At 47.4% G+C, this 20,061-nt stretch overlaps 1 protein-coding gene across 5 annotated transcripts in view; it reads right to left on the bottom strand.

Moving 5' to 3' along the window:
- The window catches only part of ccser1 (coiled-coil serine-rich protein 1), a 62,930-nt gene that overhangs the window by 24,691 nt on the left and 18,178 nt on the right, over positions 1–20,061 (bottom strand). For all 5 annotated transcript variants that reach the window (XR_011985165.1, XR_002841165.2, XR_002841166.2 and 2 more), the window contains exons 4-8: positions 18,556–18,646; positions 16,391–16,511; positions 5,236–5,392; positions 3,491–3,568; positions 78–161 (exon numbers count right to left, since the gene is read on the bottom strand). Coding sequence is in view for 2 of the 5 variants with exons in the window: in XM_023836651.2 (XP_023692419.1) it covers positions 78–161; positions 3,491–3,568; positions 5,236–5,392; positions 16,391–16,511; positions 18,556–18,646 (531 nt within the window). In the remaining 3 variants the exon portion in view is untranslated. The remainder of the gene's footprint in view (positions 1–77; positions 162–3,490; positions 3,569–5,235; positions 5,393–16,390; positions 16,512–18,555; positions 18,647–20,061) is intronic.

The raw sequence follows: 20,061 nt of genomic DNA, 5'->3' as shown, positions 1-20,061 counted from the left end.
TCACACACACACACACTCTCTCTCTCTCTCTCCCTCACACATAGTCTCAACCCCCCCCCCCCCCCTCCCCATCTCACCAGCTCAGCCTGTAGCCGCTGTATCAGCTCATCCCTGTCCTTCAGTTGCAGGAGCAGTGATGAGTTCTCATCTCTCACGGGGTCCTGCAGGAGAGGGGGGAATGGGGGGAGGGGGGGCGAGATCAAAGGGTTAACAAGTCTGGGGACCAGAGAGGGAGGATGGGGGGGATCCGATTGTGGCCTGCGGGGCGGCGCTATGGGATGAAGGGGGACTGTAATAAAAGTGAGGCTACAGGCCATTCTGCTGTAATTTAACGTCACCAAAGCCCCTTCACGCACAGAAGGGAAGGAGCCCACAGGACCACAGGGCCCAGCGACTGACAGGCTCCTGGAGAGCGGGGAGGGGCGTTGGCAGTCATGTGACACACACAGATTCCCCCGCGGGGACTCCCCACCCGGGTACAGGGTTGAGGTTTTATGAGGTGTGATAATCTGCAGCCTCACTGACTCCTCGAGGGGTGGGGGTGAGGGGGAGCCCACTCCCCCAATTAAACTGAAGCAGAGAATCTTTGCACCTGTAACACCGGTGGGGGGGGGGGGGTTGTCGCAACAGTCATTCTGTACCCGAACTGCAGCACTGAGGCCCGTGCTGTAACAAACAGCCACCCGCCTATGCTCCTCAGAAAGGTCATGTCCTAAACGGGGGCAGCACGCTAATGGGAACATGAGACCCTAACAAATCCTGCTTCACACGGAGCGCTATCTTAATTAGACAGTCACCCTTCGAAGCTGGAGGGGGGGGAGACCAGAGGCCCAAGATCAGGCTGCCACCACTAAGACACCAAGCCTAGATCAGATCATGACCATGCATCACGGCACTGACCCTAGATCAGATCATGACCATGCATCACGGCACTGACCCTAGATCAGATCATGACCCCACAGCAACCCCAAATCAGCACAAAGTTCCCACATTAGAGCAAACAGCACAAAACTGATCTTACTTTTAATATACATTATGATTGAGAGAAATAATTTTAATTGTATACATATTTCTGGAAAGCTTTGGCTTTGTTCCTGGATTTGGGGGGTTTGAGTTTGTATACACACAGACTCATCTGGGTGACTCATCACATCCATCTGAAAATGTGTGTGCGTATGTGTGTGTCTGTGTGCATGTTTGCGTGTATGTAAGGGGGGGGGGGGGGGTGCTGTACCCCGCATGAAATGGCAAAGCCTTATCACCGCGGTCTCAAACAGAGACTGTGCCGCCACGTGAGATCACGGATTCCCAGAAACGGGGGTGTTACTGCAGTAGCTCGCACGACAACGTGAGAAACACGCCAAAGCTTCTGCAGAGCTGGACACGGTGCCGACGGGGGTCTCAGCAGCGTTAAGGACACGCCGGCCTTCTTAAAATACCACCTGAGCACACACTTGTGGGTGTGTCTGGCACGGGAAACGTTAAGGCAAACCCTTTATACCACATTCAGGCTTGTGGTCTAGGTTAATCCGCGATCTGCAAATTCGCAAACCCAGTTAATGGCCACTACATGAAGCTGTTTGCTAACCAAACAAACCATCAGGGGAGAGGAGAGGCTGAAGAATCACCGCAGTGCATGCCCACTTGGGCGGCAATATGGCTGATCATCAGATGGGGCTGTAGGTGGACAGAACGGCATTACCACTTCTTCAGAAATCCTGGAAATGCTTCTCAGGAGCTTCGGTAAAAAGCCATACCGCTTCAGGACTTCAGTGAAGCGTGTCAGTTACTCACTGCATTACTGAGTCACCGCTTTGCCTGACCAACGCGTCTTTGAAGGGTGCCAGATCACCTGAAGCAGGAGCGTCACTCGAGATTCATGAAAAAGGGGGACAAGCCTTTGCTGGGGGTGGGGTCAGATTTTAAGGAAAATGAATGAGAACACACCATTTAAACTAATTAATATAAATTTATTTCGGGGGGGGGGGGCGGTAAAGAACATTTTCCCCCAACCTGAAGAAACAGAGGAAAGATGCAAACTCCACGCGCATAAAGCTGGGCCTTTATTCGAACCCTGACAGGGTGCGGGGAACAGTGCTACAGAGCCATCAAACTGTGGCAGATCACTTTGCTGGAATGGAACAGAAAGTTATTAACAGACGCAGCTAGCAAGCGCTGCTATCACAGAGCCTTTAAAAAGCAGCAGCTTCTGCACAACAGGAAGCCAATGAAGCAGCTAACAGGAAGCGGATTAAAGCCCCCAGTGATGGACAGCATGCTGTAACCCCGCCCATCACAAGACAAATATTTACCAGTTTCATATACATACAAAATATTTCACATGCAAATAACATGCATAGATGATGTTTATAATACCAGAGGATTTTAGGAAGGTTTGTATTACTATAAGGTCTTAAATACTTTATTATTATGTGGTTTAAATCCTGCATGTAATATGTTTTAAATGTTGTGCCTATTATTATGAGGCTCAGTATAACAGCAAAGCCTTCTGAGCACTGCGTATGACGCTGCCTGAACAGACTCAGTTTAACACTCTTTTATAAATAGGCGACGAGTGGATCCGGCCTGGCAGGAGCAGCAGGACGATCGCGCCCGTGCCCGCTTCCGTTCCCCGCACAGAGCCGCGAGAGGCCGGCCACTCCCCCCACCCGCCGGGGCCATGCCCGCCGCGGGAAGCGCTTTCCACGGGCACTAATTATAAAAAGGCACGGATGACAAATGTTCGCCTGAGGAAGTTTATTCTCAAAGTAGGACGAGGACTGACACGGTTTCGTCTCAGGTGGCCCTCGGACTTATTTTTAAAACCGATTTTCTGGAGCGGCGGGACGAGTCCCACATAACCCCCCCCCCCCCCCCCACAAAGTCAGATACGTGGGGGGCTATTCTGGGCTGCACTCCCTGCAAGGGTATGGGCGGCGGTCGGGCGGCAGGCGGGCGTTCGGCAGGGGGTGGGGCTATCACATGGCCTTCCACGGCTGCCGTGGACGCTGCATGTAGGTCAGTAACGAGGACGGACGCAGCCCCCGTTTGCTCCAACACGCCAGGAGATCACACCAACCTCCACTGCCTTGGAAACACCTCAAAAGCCTCTTCAAACGCCCGCCCGGGGTCCCCGAAGGGTCGGGAGCGTACTGCGCCCGTCACGACAAGCCACCGCCGCCGGTGGGGCTGGGGAGAGTCCCGCGCATCCCAAAATAAAAAAGCCTGGCTTGCGCATTTGCGAAAGCTAACATCTGCTGACGGCGAGAAGCACAGCGAGGGGAGGAAGGGGGCTTGCGGGGGTCCGCGTCAGCGTCAGAACTCTCGGGTGGCACCACGGAGACCCGCGGCGGGAACACAGACCCAGAACCCAAAGCCTGTGATCAGGAAGCAGGAGACGGTGAGGAGAGGGGCTGCCAGAGGCCTCTCATCGCGGCTAAAGAAAACGTTAGCACACAGCGGGCAGGGAGAGACAGAAGGAGATGCTTACCTTGAAGGGAAGAGACATGTCACTGCAGGGGCTTATGGGTAATGAGTGAAGACTGCTTGCGGGACTCGTCTCTGTGCTCTGAAGAGAGAGATAAAACTTACAACTTACTTAGTATTATTTTACAGAGTGCCATTACTAAGGAACGTCAGGGTAGGGGGACAAGGAAAGAGGCTGAGGAAGACAGAAAGCCCTGTCAGTCTCCTTCAAAAGGTTCTAAAGCAGCCATCTGCCGTGGAGGAACCTTGAGCCCAGTTCCACTCACTCCAAAATCATCTCCAAAGCTTGAAATCTATACTCATCCTCCACTGACAAATGAACTTCTTATTTTATTTATTTTTTAAAGAAAAAGGGCAATTTCCCCATTCCTTATCTAATCTCACACAAGATAACCCTGGCTGCTCTGATCTCCACATTCCATTCGTGGAATTGTGGGACCATAGCGGCAGCACAGAAAGGCACGGCCTGACGAGGGTCAGAGAGGGAGGCGCTGGACCCTCGGTGCGGAGCGTGACCCAGGAACACACCCGGAAAAGGGAAGGAGGGCTGGATAAACAGCCTGCGGCGGCGGCCGGCTCCCCAGATCCCCCGGCATCCCGCGTCACCGGCACTGTGGCCACCGCCTCAGGCTGTGGGACTGTCACCCTGACGCTGGAGAGATGCCCGCGCAGAGCGGCGGAGATCGGGGACGAGCAGGGACAGCAGAGCACTGAGCACAGGGCCGGAGGTCAGACAAACAATGACGAGAAGATGATTAAGTAATTTCAAGCTTTTCTTAGTGGGTGGTTTAAGTACAGTGATGTATGATGGGAAAATTTGCAATTTAATGAGAGTACGGGGTCAGCAGTGAGGACAAACAGCATCCTCTTTAATATTCATGTGCTTCTGCCGGGTTTATTCCCTGGACCTCCCGTTACGGCCCCTTAATTGCCGCTTAGGTCTGGGTCTGAGAGGGATTTGTTTGTGCGCGTCGCCTGCTAGCGCGGGAGAGGCACGAAAATAACGCAAGGCAAATATTTTTAAAGATGTAACATAACAGGCTGACATGCGCTGATGCTGCGAGGATGCCGGGCGCGGTGACTAACCGCTTGTTTACTGGGATGACTCTCAAGTTCAGCAGCAGAGAAGCGGCAGCAACCTCCTGGCAGTGATGTAGATGCGGAGAACATGGCCCCCTCCCAGAGCACAGCCCGGGACATGAAAGGCCTGCCACGCTATCTGCCTCAGAAAAGCCTCCTCCTTCTTCTCCTCCAAGATGAAAGCGCTCGAGGATCCTACGAGAGCAGCGGCTGCAGGACCCAGGAACTAAAGCCAATGGGGAACTGGGGCCTGAATTCCTCAAAGAGCAGGTCCGGCACTTTACCCACGAATTCCGCTAACGCTGCAGCGGTGAGGCCGTAATGTAGGCCGGCTTCCCAGATCGGAAGCGGACATTCCCCAATGACTCGTTGCACTGTGGACAGCCCAGATGTAGGGCACCTGCATACCCATAGTTACGAAACAGGCGTCATTGCGTTTTGTTCCCCCTGGTGTCGCTTCTCCCAACTCAGATCCCGTTTACCGGCCAGAACCGCAATCGTCCTCCAAAAACCACAGTGAATGACATTTGCCAGGCTCTTGACCAAAAACATCCAGCTGGACAAACTCGAAGTTCACCCATTCATCATCTGGAGGTCCCGGGGCCCCCGGCGCTCCGGTCAGACGCCGGCCTCCAGACGGGTGACATCATGAAAATGGGGGTCGCTCACCTCCTGAAGCAGCTTGCGCAGGCGAAGCAGCAGGGTCTTCACAGACGTGCAGTCCTGCATCATCAGCCGCAGGGGCAGCCCCTCCAGGCCCAGCAGCTCATCGTCCCGGGGAAGGCAGCAGTCGGGGGGTAGCAGGGAGGTGGGCCGCACAGGCTCTCTGTAGAGTAGGGGGTGTGAGAATCACCCTGGGGAAGGAACGCCTACGGACGTGGAAGGACCAGAGCGGTAACCACACAACCCCCCTCCCCAGTTTGGGCTTAGTGACAGACGACAGCGCCCCCAGGCACTCACACCTTAGTATGGCACCTGGCCTTTATTTCACACCAAAATTAGCTATGGTCACCCCTGCCTGCTGCTAATGAGTATCTCCCCACTGCAGGTGGCCATTTCAAACCGGGGACGGCGAGGATGGAGGCCGGAGCCACGTTACAGCTCCCACATGGCAAACACCCAATCAGATACAGACCCTAGGGCCTCAGATTCACCTGGCCCACATCAGCAACTGCAGGAGCGAGGTCTCACGCATGTGCAATGCAGTGCCACTTCCTCATGAAAGCTACCTCAAAGGGCTGCAGAATCTCCAGGTCCTGACTGCTCCATGATAACCCCCCGCCAGCAGGTACAGACCCCCGACCGCAGGGGTCAGTGACGGTCGCCCAAACATCGCTAAGTCCCTGCTACCCTTTTTCTGCAGCTTACGGTCACTGAAAACTTCAGAAAATTCATTTTCCCTCTTCCGGTGGCCTCGGATCCATCCTGTTTACCCCCCCCCCCCCCCCCCGACCCTGCCGCCCACACCTCCGTCCCGCCTGGATGTCAGGGGGAAAAGTACGACTCCAGACACTGACATTTCCACATGACATTTACCAACAAAAATACGTGATTAAAGAACCCAAACTTTCCCTGTCTCTCTTCACCGATGTATAGCAGCGGCGGGGAGAACTGACAGGTGGTGGCATCCCGGGGCGGGAAACATTCTGCCCATGCTCACATGACCAGCTGTGCCACCATATCGTCACACAGCGGTGCTACCAGGATGCCATCCAGAGGAGGGCATTTGGGTATGCTGGGTGGGCACCAGTGTGTGAATTACGCCTTAAGGTTGTTTTTGGGGGCAGGGCCACTGTTCGCAAGAAAGGGTCCCTTGCATATCCACATGCACAAACTCACGTGCGAAGAGCGGTACTTTATTCCTGGGAGCACGCGCACACTTACAGCGGCACACGTGGGCTCACCGAGGTCACTGGCACAGCGCCGAAGGCCCAAACTGGGTCTGTTACTGCTTATTATGGCACATTAGCGACGGCTCCCAGTCACGTTTCATTCCCACCGAGAGATTCCTGGCAGCAGAGTGATACGAATTTCTATTCAGGATAGAGCGGGCGCGTATATGGGCTCCGGGCACTCTCAAGGTCCAAATGAAGCCAGGACGTCCTCATGCACAGACAGAAAGCCATGAAGGCTTTGAAGTTACGGCGCGCTCATGCGGTAAAACGTGCCCTTATGAAGAGTGCGATTTATGGCTCTTCACGCCGGGAATAGTGTGAAATGGGCCGATTTTCCTGCAACGTTATTTCCCGAAGAAATATTCTGTAATGACACCTAATATGCAATTCACAAAATAATTTAAGAGTGGGGGGGGGGGGAAATGAACCAATACCCAATATTACTTCCATGTAGAAAATGAGTAGGCAAACTGTCAGGATCAGAAATGCGGAGTAAAAAGATGTATGTGGCTTTTCATACCAAAGCATGATGAAAAAGCTTGTTTTACAGACATTTTATTTTGTCTAAAGTAAATCAGTATGCAAGGTAAAAATATACTTCAGGGAAGGCAGGGCAGTCAGACTTCATCGGAAGATGTTTCAAAGGGGTACTTTGCAGAGGCTGCTCTATAAACCCACACAGGCCCCCCCGACAGGTGATCAAACCTCTACAGACATCAATGTCCCCGTTGATCCTGTGTGTCCTTTTCCCTCCTTGACCGAAATGTCTGCCTTCAGGCCTGTTGCCCAGGTCAAACCTGGTCAGGCAGATAAGGTGAGAGGACCCAGGGCATGAGGACCCTTTGGCAGGACCTGGGAGCCAAGACAGGCCTCACAGATAGTGGTTTTACACCAGGGGTGGGCAATCTTATCCGCAAAGAGCCAGGGTGCATGCAGGTTTTTAGGATAACCTTTAGGTCAGCTGTTCAAACCCAGCAGTGAGGACTCCGCAGCCAATCAGTCCTCTAGCAATCTACTTAGGGAGTTGCAGCGAAAACCAGCATTCACACCCACCCTTATTTTACACTCTGCCCGATTACACAGCCTCTTATTTACTGGGGCATCTGGGTTAAGTGCTTTGATCGGGTTGTGGGGTGGGGGGGTAGGGGGGGCAACAGCCGGGCACTTGGTGGCACCTGAAAGAGAGCTGGTAATGGCTCCTCGATATTATTCATGATCATCTGGAAGGACACCAATGCCTTCGGTCGCACTTCTCAGCCGGAACGTCGGGCCTGCTGGAGAAAAGCGCGTCTGAGCCGGGGCCTCGGAGCTTGCGGCTCCATCGGCACAGCTCTCAAACTAAATATATCGCCGGGATGAACTTCAAATTAACTGGAACGGCAACAAGCACCCACAGCCGGGAGAGAGAAGGGCCCACGGCTCGTGCCGTTCGCCTAGGAAAGCGAGGCGGGTGATTTTTACCACCCAGCCATTTGAGCGAGGTATCATAGGAAGGCCCAGGCAAACGGAAATTATTTTTGTTTGATTGAGACGAAACACACGCTTATTTAACATCAAAGCAAACATTCATTAGTCTCTTTAAGATTAAAAGAAACCATTAAAAGTGGGACATGTTTCAGGAGACACAGTCAATCTCTCTGCACCAGCGTGGGATTTGGGAATTAAATTGATAAACGGTACAGGTGCAATAAAAATTATGCATAATAACCATGTTTTTTATGGGAAGGAGCATTAAATGATGTACATCCAAGGAACTGCATTATAAACATAATCTGTGCATTCAGGATAAATTACGTGACGCTGACACTGTGGTAATGGGGGTGGCAGGGCAGTCACGCGTCCGAAGGTGGGTGAAGATGCTGTTGTAGCGATGCTCTGGTCTGCAACTGTGCCTATGCACCGTAATATGTGACACGTTCAAAAATAAGGCTCCGGCAAGTCACTGCATAAGCTTGTGAGAAATACGGTGGGGAAGGGGGATCTTTAACAGGCCACAATCACACCCAAGGGGTCGAGGTGGCACAACCGTGGAGACTCATCAGCTGGTTTTTTCAAAACAAGTTTAACGTGAAGAAACAATTAAATTGCCTTAAGAGCCCTGACAGCATTGTTTCATTTATAATACAAATCCAATATGCTGGGGGCAGAAGCGATTACAGCTCCCTTTCTTTGTTGAAGCCTGCAAAGACGAGAATCCACATTAATGTTACAGTCAGTTTACGGTCATCCCCTGCTGAAGGCGCTGGTACGTGTTTGATGTTTGATTCCCCATTAACAAGTCTGCCCAGGGTCCAGAATGGAGACACAACCTCCTACAATGTCCTAAACAAGCGCTACACACGACACTTTTGAGGCCGCATGTTCTGTGTCAGGAAAGTGGCTTTCCTTAATTAAAAATGTAATGCGATCTATCCATTACTGTAATAACAGCCTGGTGATGTACTTAACATTTAGCCACTGGGTTCCTCTGCTTTATACAGTTTCCCGTCAGCTAACGGACAGGGGGTGAGACTTTCCGGTTGCACATTGCTGACACCAGAAAACAACCTTGACATCTCCGTTGAGTGATTTAAAATCCGGGTCCATGACAGACAGATTCATTTCACAAGTCACAAGCAAAGAAACACTCAGATGTGCGGTCTGCAGACCTACACAGCAAAACACTGAACACGCATCAATTTAACAAAACAGCCATGCTGAGACGAAGGTCAGCTCACAGATGACAACTTGGGGCTTTGTACCTTGTCCCAGCAATTAATTGATTGATGGATGAAATGATTCACTTTATTAATGATGTACCGATTTGAGGAGGAAGACTTTAATCGATTGAGACACTCTGATGGTTTACACCCAGAACAAGCAGCTGAGTTTTCTACTGAAACAGAACCTGAACAGTCAGCTGAACATTGAGGACCCCTGACACACACACATACACAGACAGACCCACAACCAGCTAGGCTGGTGCTGAGTCACCATACAAACACCCCTATGATCCACTTCCTGTTGCATTGCTATCCAACAATTCATCTCCATGATTTTCTTAATCAGTTTTCCTTCTTTTTATGACAAACAACTGGATAGATTCTTTGTTTAAAATCTAGCTGATTTCATGCTGAATGAGCTCATAGTAATCATCTCTTTCAACATCATGATGGTAGGACGTGGTGGGGGCTCAGAATTCAAGGAACATCCTACTCATGACTGTAAACGTGGAGCCTTATGCTGAAATCAGTGACCGATAATTAGCAGTAGAACTTGGATGCTATTAAAAGAGCAGAGGCTGGCTGTTACTCTCTCTCATTCACACATTTAGCAAGATCTAGAGGCTAAGACAAAGACCCAGTGAACACAGTGAATAGTGAGATAGATCACACATTGCCAGGTATCCTGGAGCCTGTACTATGAAGCAGGGTTACTAGCTTATCAGGGTAACTTGTCGGATTTAAGGTTGTCTGGGCAAAATATAAGTAAACGAATATAAAGTCCATTTAACCTGTGGTACCTTAAATCCGACAAGTTACCCCAATAAGCCAGTAACCCCGCTTCGTAGTACAGGCCACAGGCCTTCCTGTACCTCAATGTTTATTTCCAAAGGCAGTAGGTAAATGGTGGGGCAGCACAGGGGTGCAGTGGTTAGCACTGTTGCCTCACACCACTGGGACCAGGGTTCAAGTATCCATCCGGGTTCCATATGTGTGGAGTTTGCATGTTCTCCCCGTGTCGTGAGGTTTCCTCTTAGTACTCTGGTTCCCCCTGCCCCGCTCCCAAAAACACACTTAGGTTATTGCAGTTCCAAATTGTCCGTAGATGTAGGTGTGTGAGTAAATGGTGTGTAAGTGTGCCCAACGATGGGTTGGCGACCCATCCTGGGTTGTTCCCTGCCTTGCGCCTGTAGCCTTCAGGGTAGGACACCCTGCGACTCTGAATAGGATAAGTGCTTACAGAAAATGGATGGATAGATAGGTAGGTGATTCCGGATATGAAGCCTGAAGAAAGTAATGCTCCAAGTAATTCACTGAACCTCAACTTAAAAAAAAAAATAAAAAAATTTACAAATATAAATGCTGGAGGTCCCACCAGATCTCAGCAAAACCTATAGCATCATCACAAAGCTATAGATCACTCCATGTTAGTCACAACATCCCAACATTGTTACCATCACCTCTACTGTGATCCTACATCCAGATGGGACGTCCATCTGGGGCTGAGTGTTGTCTATGAATTCTCCCACCATTGAGGGGAAAAAGCAGAAAGCAGCTAGAGCATAAACAAGGTCCAAACAGCTGTTCAGCATTAAACAAGCACACAGGCGAGTGCACATAGCATAAAGCAAATGCAGCCTGCAATTTACAACACAAAAGCCCCCTTTTGGCACATGCCCCGCTGGTAAGAGTGGATGGAAGCACAGTGGGGGGGGTAGAACCACAACCAGAGAAAGAGTGGTGTCATCAGCATGGTGTATGTGCTTTTAAATATGCATCCGATATACTGGGAGGGGTAAACAACAACAAACAGAGGAATGCCAGACATGCGCTGCTTACTGTGTGCTTTTTAAGGCACGTCATTTTATTACTTCGTCATTCATCCATCCAGGCATCTCTTCGAAATGCTAATCGCGGTCACGTTTGCAGGGAATTACATGATCAGTGTTAAAGAGAAAGAGCAGAAAAATCAGGAATATGTGTACATTAATCAGAAACACAAAGAGTACAAAAAGGATTTGAAAACAGGCACAGCAGGACACTAGTTTAGGAAATTAAACACTATTAATGCTCCTTTAAAAAAAAAAAAAAATGAAGAGCTGCACTGAATTAGCAGCATAGCTTTCAGAATCATACATCACAGAATGAAATTATTTTTAACACCGGAAACACGGGAAATACGGACCTTTTCAGCAGGCAAGCTCTAAATTAGCTGACGATTGTTGAGCTTATTTCAGCTTTGTTCCTGAACTTCAACACAAATATATATGGTAATATGAATAGAGAAGAGCTATACCACATTTTAGCATATGAAGACAACATTTCTCTGTGTAAATGCTTCAGACACTGCTGATTCTTCACATTTATAAACTGGCCATAGTGCTAAATGGATTCAAAGGGTCACAGTGGGTAACAGCAGTATAATGCATATGTGAATTGCAGTTTTGCTGTTAGCAGTAGGGAAGTGGTCAAGTTCTGGCTCACCTGAGCTGCGAAGAACCCAAAAGGCCATGGCTGGGGCAATACACAGGCAAAAAAGGCCAGAGGAAATAACGGCACATCAGGAGGTATTAACAAAACCCCAGTCAAACTGCACTTATCAGCAAATGCCTCCCTGCTCTTAAAACCTCAAAAATACTGCTGACGACTTTAGTGGAAAGTTGATCTTTGGAGAGGCTCTCAACTGTGGTTCGGGCAGCTTCAATGGTGGAGACCACGGGGAACAGCAGCACAATCAAGTCAACGACTGAGCTGGACTGACAATTTGCCCAGAAGAATTAAATCAAATCTTTTCCACCAGTAATTTTCAGACGTTTCAGAAGTTGCATAAATAAAAAAAATGATTAGTCAAGTGAAATTACTGCTATAATGTGAGGCAAAACACTCATCCACGTTTAAATTACAAAAGGTGAAAATACACTTGCCCTCCCTCCAAGAAAAAGAAAAGGCCAGGTATGCACACCTGACACAGGCTGATAACACCTCAGATCATATAAATCATACTCGTGCAGCCACACACACACACACACACACGACTGATATAATTGAGTACGCCCTGCCTGCACACCATGCTCACGCATTCCCGGTGCATGCAGTGACCACAGTCAGATGGGAATTAAAATTCAATTAGTCCGTTTCTGCCTCACATGCACCTGTTCACCACCTGCAGCGCATTTTGTTTGCAATGAACACAATCTGAAGGCATGTTTGGGTCCAGCTGAGAGTGCCCTCCGCACTATTATTTTAACCAGATGCGCCTCCCACACGATCAACCATTCTACCCCCCCCCCCCCCAAACAACCCACACGCCACGTGGATGTTCCTAATTAAACGACAGAACAGACCTGGGCTGCCCTTTAAAAGCATTTTATGCCCCAAGACACTGAAATCCGTAAATTAACAACTTAAATGCATGGGTTGGCTTCCACTGAATGTCACCAAACTCACCCAGGCAGAAGTCAAGCAGGCAGAATTCAATATAAAACAAAACAAAGGGGATACGGGGAAAAAAAGACTCACCCTGTGCTGAGGCTCCCTCAGGAAGCCAAAAACCTGGGAAACGCTATTCTGATCCCAAGAGGTGATGAAAGCAATGGTGGGCCGTACTTTTTTGGGTCTAGAGCATGCAAACAACCATGTTAATCCCATATTAATCCCATTTTGTGACCATCCCTAAACTGAACCGCTTGAGTAAACACCCTGCTGTTAAACCCATACAAAACTCACTGCTTTACGCAGTCACTTCTGGACATTTTTGACACATTCAGGCAAATTAAAATAAGGGGAGGATGTTCCAGTAACCTGGCAGTCAGTCGTCTTGGGTGAAGGTCGGATTTGCAGTGAAGTGCCCACTCAGCAGAGGGAGACACACGGGAAGCGAGGCTTCAATAAAGGAGCCCCCATCGAAAATACATGGTTTTGCTGAACCAGTTACTAAATTGATTGCTAAAACTATGTTGATTTCGTATGTAGCATGCAGCAACATTAAACATGATGCCAGGTCTTCTGCTCTCTTCAAGAGCATAAGGCAAACCACCGGAAAATCACTTTTACAATCGCATGAAAGTTTGTAACATTTTACAAACGCGCGGGACATGTACTTTTCTTTTATTTTAATTGGCTCTGCAAACTTGATGAATCTGCTTCCATATTCTGCAAAAACAGTGAATGCATGTCGCGAGACCGCGCCTGTCACCAGTGAGTTAACAAGATCGCCACTTAAACTATAACAGCGGAAACGTGGTCACACGTCACTCTGGGTTCTCCAGGTGACTTGCAGCATTTTTCCACGCAAAACACCACAAGCGAAGTAAACTTAACTTGAGGGGGAAAAAAAGCCAATTACCTTCTGCATAATGGGTCTCATTACTTAAGAACGTGGACAGAAAACCATTAGTTCTGCTCGCAGCATAAAGCTCCGCATTTTCCCGAAAACGCAAACCCCAACAATAATTACACATAGCAAAATTAATTTCAACTACCTTGACAACCTCAGCTGGAGCAATAATAAAGACGAATAAATCGTGGGCAATCGGGGGGCCGTGTCGTCGCGGGGCTGGAGTAAAGCACCAGCCGAAGGAGACCCCCTTTAAGCCTGCACTCCCTGGCTCGACGAAGCCAACAAACAAACACCTCATTTGTTGTTTTTCTATTACCAGAAAACAATTAAGTAGGATTTGCCTCTAAAAGCAACATGCTGTCGAGAAATCAGAGCTACAGTACATTAGACCTCGGCAAGTATTTCAGATAACGCCTCAATGGAGACGCAATGTCTTTTAAAACAACATCAGTAAGACTCGCCTGGCTCATGGCTGATTAGGCCTGACCGACACAGGCAGTCCGCCGTCAGCAAAGTGCTGAGCGTCCTTTTATGCAATAAACAGTAAACGGCTAGGCATGGGGGGGGGGTAGCACGCACAAGGGGCGGACTTTTCATTATTTATGGCGTCCGAAGTCTACAGAAATCTAATGGGTAAAAACTCTGAACTTTGGAGATTTGAAGAAAGTGGGGGAGAAGATGAAGACAAGAATCATCAAAAGATACACGGCACAACTTAAAAGCGCGTTTTTCTACTGCGACAGCTGTTTGCTACGAGTGCTTATATGCAGAATTAATATTATCTAATCAACCACGTTTTTCCACGTTCACTTAGGCAGAAGCGAATTTTTTTTTTTACATATATAAATAAACAAACGACGTTTAAGGAAGTCGTTAATATTAACAGCGTATAGTGACTTGTGAACCTCGAACCCCGTTGAAACATTTCACGTCGTCTCGCGATCCCCGGGGGTGCCTCTCTACTACACGAGCGGAAGCGCGCGCTCGGGGTCTCGTGCCACATTCGCGGAAAAAGGCGGGATTGCAGAGCCACCGAATTACCCAAAAGCACTACTTTAAGTGAAGAGAAATCTGCGTGGGGGTGTTCGACTCTACAAATTTTGTAGTTGATTGCGATTACAGCAGTTGAGAATCGATGGAATCGATTCCAAGAGTCTATTCCAGACAAGTTTTCCCGATTCTCAATTCCAAAATATGGGAGGAAACAGGTCTTGTTAAAAGAACAAGACAGTATTATAAATGACAAGGCATCTTGTTACTTTACAATTAATTTTATTAACTTAATCCTTTGCTGGCAAGTACACCTTTTAAAACTATATACATAACAGTGTACCTTATCAATTATGTCTTGTTTGCACACTTTGTACAAAAATAAAATGAATGGGTAGCTAGCTATTTCATTAATAGGGTTTGTTTTCTCACTGATATATTACAACGCATACACTCATACTCCAATGTCTGTTTAATTTATTTGTTAATTTGATAGCTTATTAAGCAAAGTACAGTAATTTTGAGAGCTGACTAATTTAGCTTGTTAATGAGGGCAAAACCTGTACCTGATTTTCCTCTGTCAGCTCCTTGGGATGAGTAGACTTCAAATGTTTTATCACAGGTGATGTTGTTTTATTAAATGCCAGCAATTTATTATAAATACTGCATTTAACTTTATTTGCTGCCTAGTTTGAAGCAAAATATTGCCAAACTATTGAATTTTACATTAATGATGGCATTTCTAAATGACAGCCAAATCCAAATTAACTTACTTCTAACACATCACTCTTATAATCACATAATGAATGAGTTCTTTATTCATTTGTACTTTTGACATACACTGATGTAAACGACGATCAAGAACCATAGTGACTAATCGAGGCGGTCATTGACACACAACATTCGCAGCAGCCTCCATTCACATCTACAGGATTTCATTTTTTTTTGACAGGTGCACAGAAAACTTTAGAATTAACTGAACTCGAGTCAACTCAAATGCTTTGGGGTTGACTCTCAGTTCCTAGCTGCCTGGAGTCAAGTAGTTGATTCTTTTTGGAATAGACTCCCAGCACTAGTGATACATCACTTTAGAAGGTCAACCTTACCATTTAACAGGGCAAGTTCTAAAACCTGGGGACCTCACCTAATGAAAGTGGCTACAAAACAGATGGCTGGTCAACTACAGTCCCAGTATTCAGACTGCCAATATTAAGCCAAGTGACTACCTTGCAGTCTGGAATTGTAGCCGCAAGCTAAAGGCGTCCTCCGTCTAAAACAAGCACCTAGATTGATTCCTATGCCAGGCAAAATCAGAGACAGACGGGAAATAGTGTTCTTTTAATTCCTTTGTCGGGGTGTCTAATGAACTGCTGAGAAAAAGATCTCTGCATTCGCATGTTCACGATCTAGCTGAATAGATCAGAATATGTGCCGACTGCACTCATTTTGTGAGTAAGAAACACATAATTACTGTCTCTAGAGAAACGTTCTATCAAAAGCAGCACGATTACAGGGCACAGTTTCAAAACTATATGCCTGCACAGAGCTTCAGATGAAATACACGAGAATTCCCTCTACATGGAAAACTGAGCTCAAAAGCACAACAGGCTGAATGTGATTGGGCAAATATAAACACCACCTTCAAACATCACCTCAGCAACATGAGAGAGCAAAATAATAATAAAAAAAACAGGCAGAGGACATGAGACGCATCTGCTCTCAGAAGAACCTTTCCCACTTTTACACATTCAAAAACTCTGCTAGCAGGTCATAGTTCAGACTCACTGTGTCCCTGTCACTTGTACTACATAAAAGCATTTGTATAACACTCCAAAAATAAAGATATTCACAACAGTGCTTTTGAGAAAAGGGAAAAAGAGGGGTAAGGGGGGGTTTACCTGTAAAGAGATTCCACCCCTTTGGCCTCCTTCCCAAGGACCTTGTCTGTCGTTGGTTCCATGGGAGAGTGCAAGAGGGCCAGACATGAAGCCAAGGATTGGCTGGAGTCCTCCCGGGACACTGGAAGGGGAACAACAGGCCAGCATGTGGTCAGAGTGCTCACATTCTTCACAACAGCAGGGGGTGCAGTGGTTAAAGGCTGTGGTTTTAATGCAGTAAGTTTTGTAAGCTGCTGTTTCCCAGAGTGACTAAGATGAATAAAAAAATAAGTTCAAGGCACTAAACCTCTGCTCTACTCAGACAACACAGGTAGGCAACTAACCCTAAGCCTACACTCTACTCAGATGAGACTGCTGGGTGAACAATCCAAAACTTTCACTATACTAAGGCGACACAGGTAGGTGACTAACCCTAAACCTCCGCCCCACTAAAATTACACATCTGTGTGTCTAACCCCTTAGGCATAAACACATTTCAATGGTAAAACAACAGATCCAAATTGGGCTGTATACCTTGAACCCAATAATCATATTCCTTCACAGACTGACACACATGCCCATTTAAGGTTTGGACCTACAACAATTCAGAGCAGTAAATTACTTAGTGTCAAGTCCTACCAAACAGATGTACATATTCAGGTTAAGGGTGCCATTGGGATCTATCAGCCAGTAAGAGCGAGAGGGAGGCTAGCTCCGTCTGAATGAATTTTAATGACATAAGAATCACACACCGAAGAACACGGCACAAACTGAGGGAGACCTCGTGTGCTAAAAACCAGTCACCATGAAGATCCAGTGCCACCTGAGCAAGTGTGGTTCTGCTGACACCAGTCGTATCAGAAGCAGTGATTGATACACAACAGCTATAAATGCATCAATGATGTTAGTGCCTGGGGCATGAATCCTCTGGCAGGAACTCTGCTCAGTGATGTGAGTTTTTGCACAGTGTTAAGCACTCATGATCTTCAACAATTCCTATGCAGAAATACCCCAAGTATACAGCTTGACACACAGACTAACTGCAAACGGTAAAATACTGGGTCACAACCGGTTTGTTTTTGTGAGGAATAATAACAACAACAACAACGATCATTTGTGAACTAAGGCAGTTATTTTGGAGATGATTATGTTTTAGGAGTGTTTATCTGTAAATGAACACAGTAGTGCTTCCTGCCGGACTTCACGATCAACAGACATACAGATATCCAAGCTGTATCATGTTCCCAAATCAAAATAAACAGGGACACATAGCTGAAATTCCTCACCGACTGGATCTAAAGAACCAATCCATTTCCAAGCAGGAAAAAAATATGTATTATGAAAAATGTTATACACACACACACATACACATGCAAGGGAGTACTGTTCACCCCAAACATCCCCACTAATATAGTGCAGTGATGTTACTACCCCAGGGGGTGATTAGATGGTTTTGTTTGTTTTGTGGGAGGTGTGAACAGGAAGGTTTCTATCACATGGGATAAAACCACACATGCACACACGCACACACACACACAGTGAAAAAAAAATCTGCAGCCTAATCGGAGCTCCAAACACACAGGAGGGCGCTGGGGGGCACATGCCCTCCCCGCAATTCCCGCCCACAGCCAATGAATAACCATCATGAGCTCTAATCGAGGCGACAGACGACTGAGCACCCTGGGAGCCATCCTCGCCTTCCTGTTGTAATTAGACCGTGCCGTTTACATGCATATATCTCTTTAAATTCATCACCAAGGATCTCACACAGAAAAGTCAGACCTTATCTAATTAAGCCCAAGACAGCTGCCACTGTTACCGGTGACCGACGGGAAGGCCCACATGCGTGTGGCCGGGAGCAGCTTCATCAAACATGCATGGGTCGCACAGGCAAATCGCCGTGTGGCATTTCAAAAGTGAGCCGAACTCTCGAAGACCCACAATCTTCTAATAATAACACTCATCTGGCCCACCGAGTCATACCTGCCACAAAGAATCAAAGCCAGCCGGTTGTAATTACCACGTCTCAAGAGGAGAGGGAGGGAGGGACGTCACAGTGACTGGGTTTAAAATCGGAAGGAGACCCTGAGTGGGCCAGCTGATCCTCATATCATCTGATCCCCCTCCTAAAACCAGCATGGCCTGGATCTCACGGACATCTGGCTCGTCACGGAGACATGACCTACCACGGTGCTGCCGCTGATCGTCCGACAGGTCCAGGTCCAGCATCAGGTCATCCTCATCCAGTTCTGAGGAGCCCAGATTGTTCAGGACGTCCTTGGGACAGACCAGGAGAGGGAGGGGGGCAGGGTGGAAAGAGAAGACACAGAATACAGCGGTCACACAAAGTTTAGGGCACTCGCCGTTTCAGGGGGCCATCTGTAGAGTCATGGTAAACGGAAGAACATGCACAGCCTGTGAGGTTACACAAAGGCTAACGTGTTTGTAGAGAGGAAATAAAATCATTCTGCTTTAATAGAAGGTGCCCCTGTGGGCTTTTTCTTCCAGAGGCAACACTGCACCTTTTGTGCATAAGCAGAATGAGGAATTTGACAGGACACATCAAATATTTGATTTGCAGGCCAAAAAAAAAAATAATAATCATCATCCAGGGAGCATGTGGCCTGCGGCACTCAGTAAACACAAGGTCTCACTCCAATGTCCTCTGATAAATAATTTGCCTTCATCCCTCTTCAAGGAAAAATAAGCCAAAATGTTTGCCAAACACTGCTTATGAAACAGTGACCACAAAATCCCTCACCAAGCACCTAGACAAGGATAGTCTGATGTTAACTTCCTTGATAAAAGGGAATTTTGATTTGGGCAAATGGTGTGCGAATTTACCATAAAAATTAACCCAAGCATGTGTTTGCATGCTGAGCTAATGCAGATGACAAGCGGCTCGATTCGATTACAGCCATATCGGCTGGTCTTAACGTGTGGACTGGGTGACACGGACTCCAACACCTACAACAACCAGTGAGGGAATAGCTGCGATTAAAAAATCAGAGTTTTCATGGCCAACAGTCCCAAGCCTTCGGGGGGAGGAGGAGTGTTCCACAAAGCAGGGTTTCAAGATTAGCTTAACTTAATTTAAGATAGAAGTCAGGATTACTCAATAGGAATGCTCCTTACTTAAACTATTGTTAGACGATCACGACTTCTTGCTTAAGTTAACCCAGCTAACTGGAAAATTCTGCTTTGTTGGGCACCCCCCAGGTTTTTAAAGGCCACCATAACCCATAAATCATATTTGTTTCCCAAGATGGACAAATTTGGGGATTTTAAAAGTAAACCCCCCTTGTCCTCGTTATCAGCATGTCCCTGCAATTTTTAACAATGCAATGAGAATTTTAAAAGTCACTAAAGTTTCTTGAAAGACTAAATAAATGACACTGTATATCAGCAGCTTCATAGCTTAATGTGGCTGAAAATGCTCTTTAAATGTATCTTTACTTGAAAATAAAAGCTGAACGTACTATGTGCAACAGATTGAGGATTTTACTGTTCCTAAACTTTGCCACGAGTGTTGAGGAGAGAAACATCTAAACCCTATGCAGTGTTTCACCCAGAGCAGCTACTCTCAAACATAAAGCCCATGTGACATTAAAATCCTGGAAGAAGCAAAGGGATCCGCCCCCATCAATTCCCTGACTGACTGACTGCATGCGGCTTAATCAAAGGCTTCTGCT

Source organism: Paramormyrops kingsleyae, chromosome 2, assembly GCF_048594095.1.
Source record: "Paramormyrops kingsleyae isolate MSU_618 chromosome 2, PKINGS_0.4, whole genome shotgun sequence".
In the NCBI taxonomy this organism is placed as follows: domain Eukaryota; kingdom Metazoa; phylum Chordata; class Actinopteri; order Osteoglossiformes; family Mormyridae; genus Paramormyrops; species Paramormyrops kingsleyae.
Note: the sequence above shows the minus strand (reverse complement) of the source record. Positions and strands in the feature narration are given on the sequence as shown.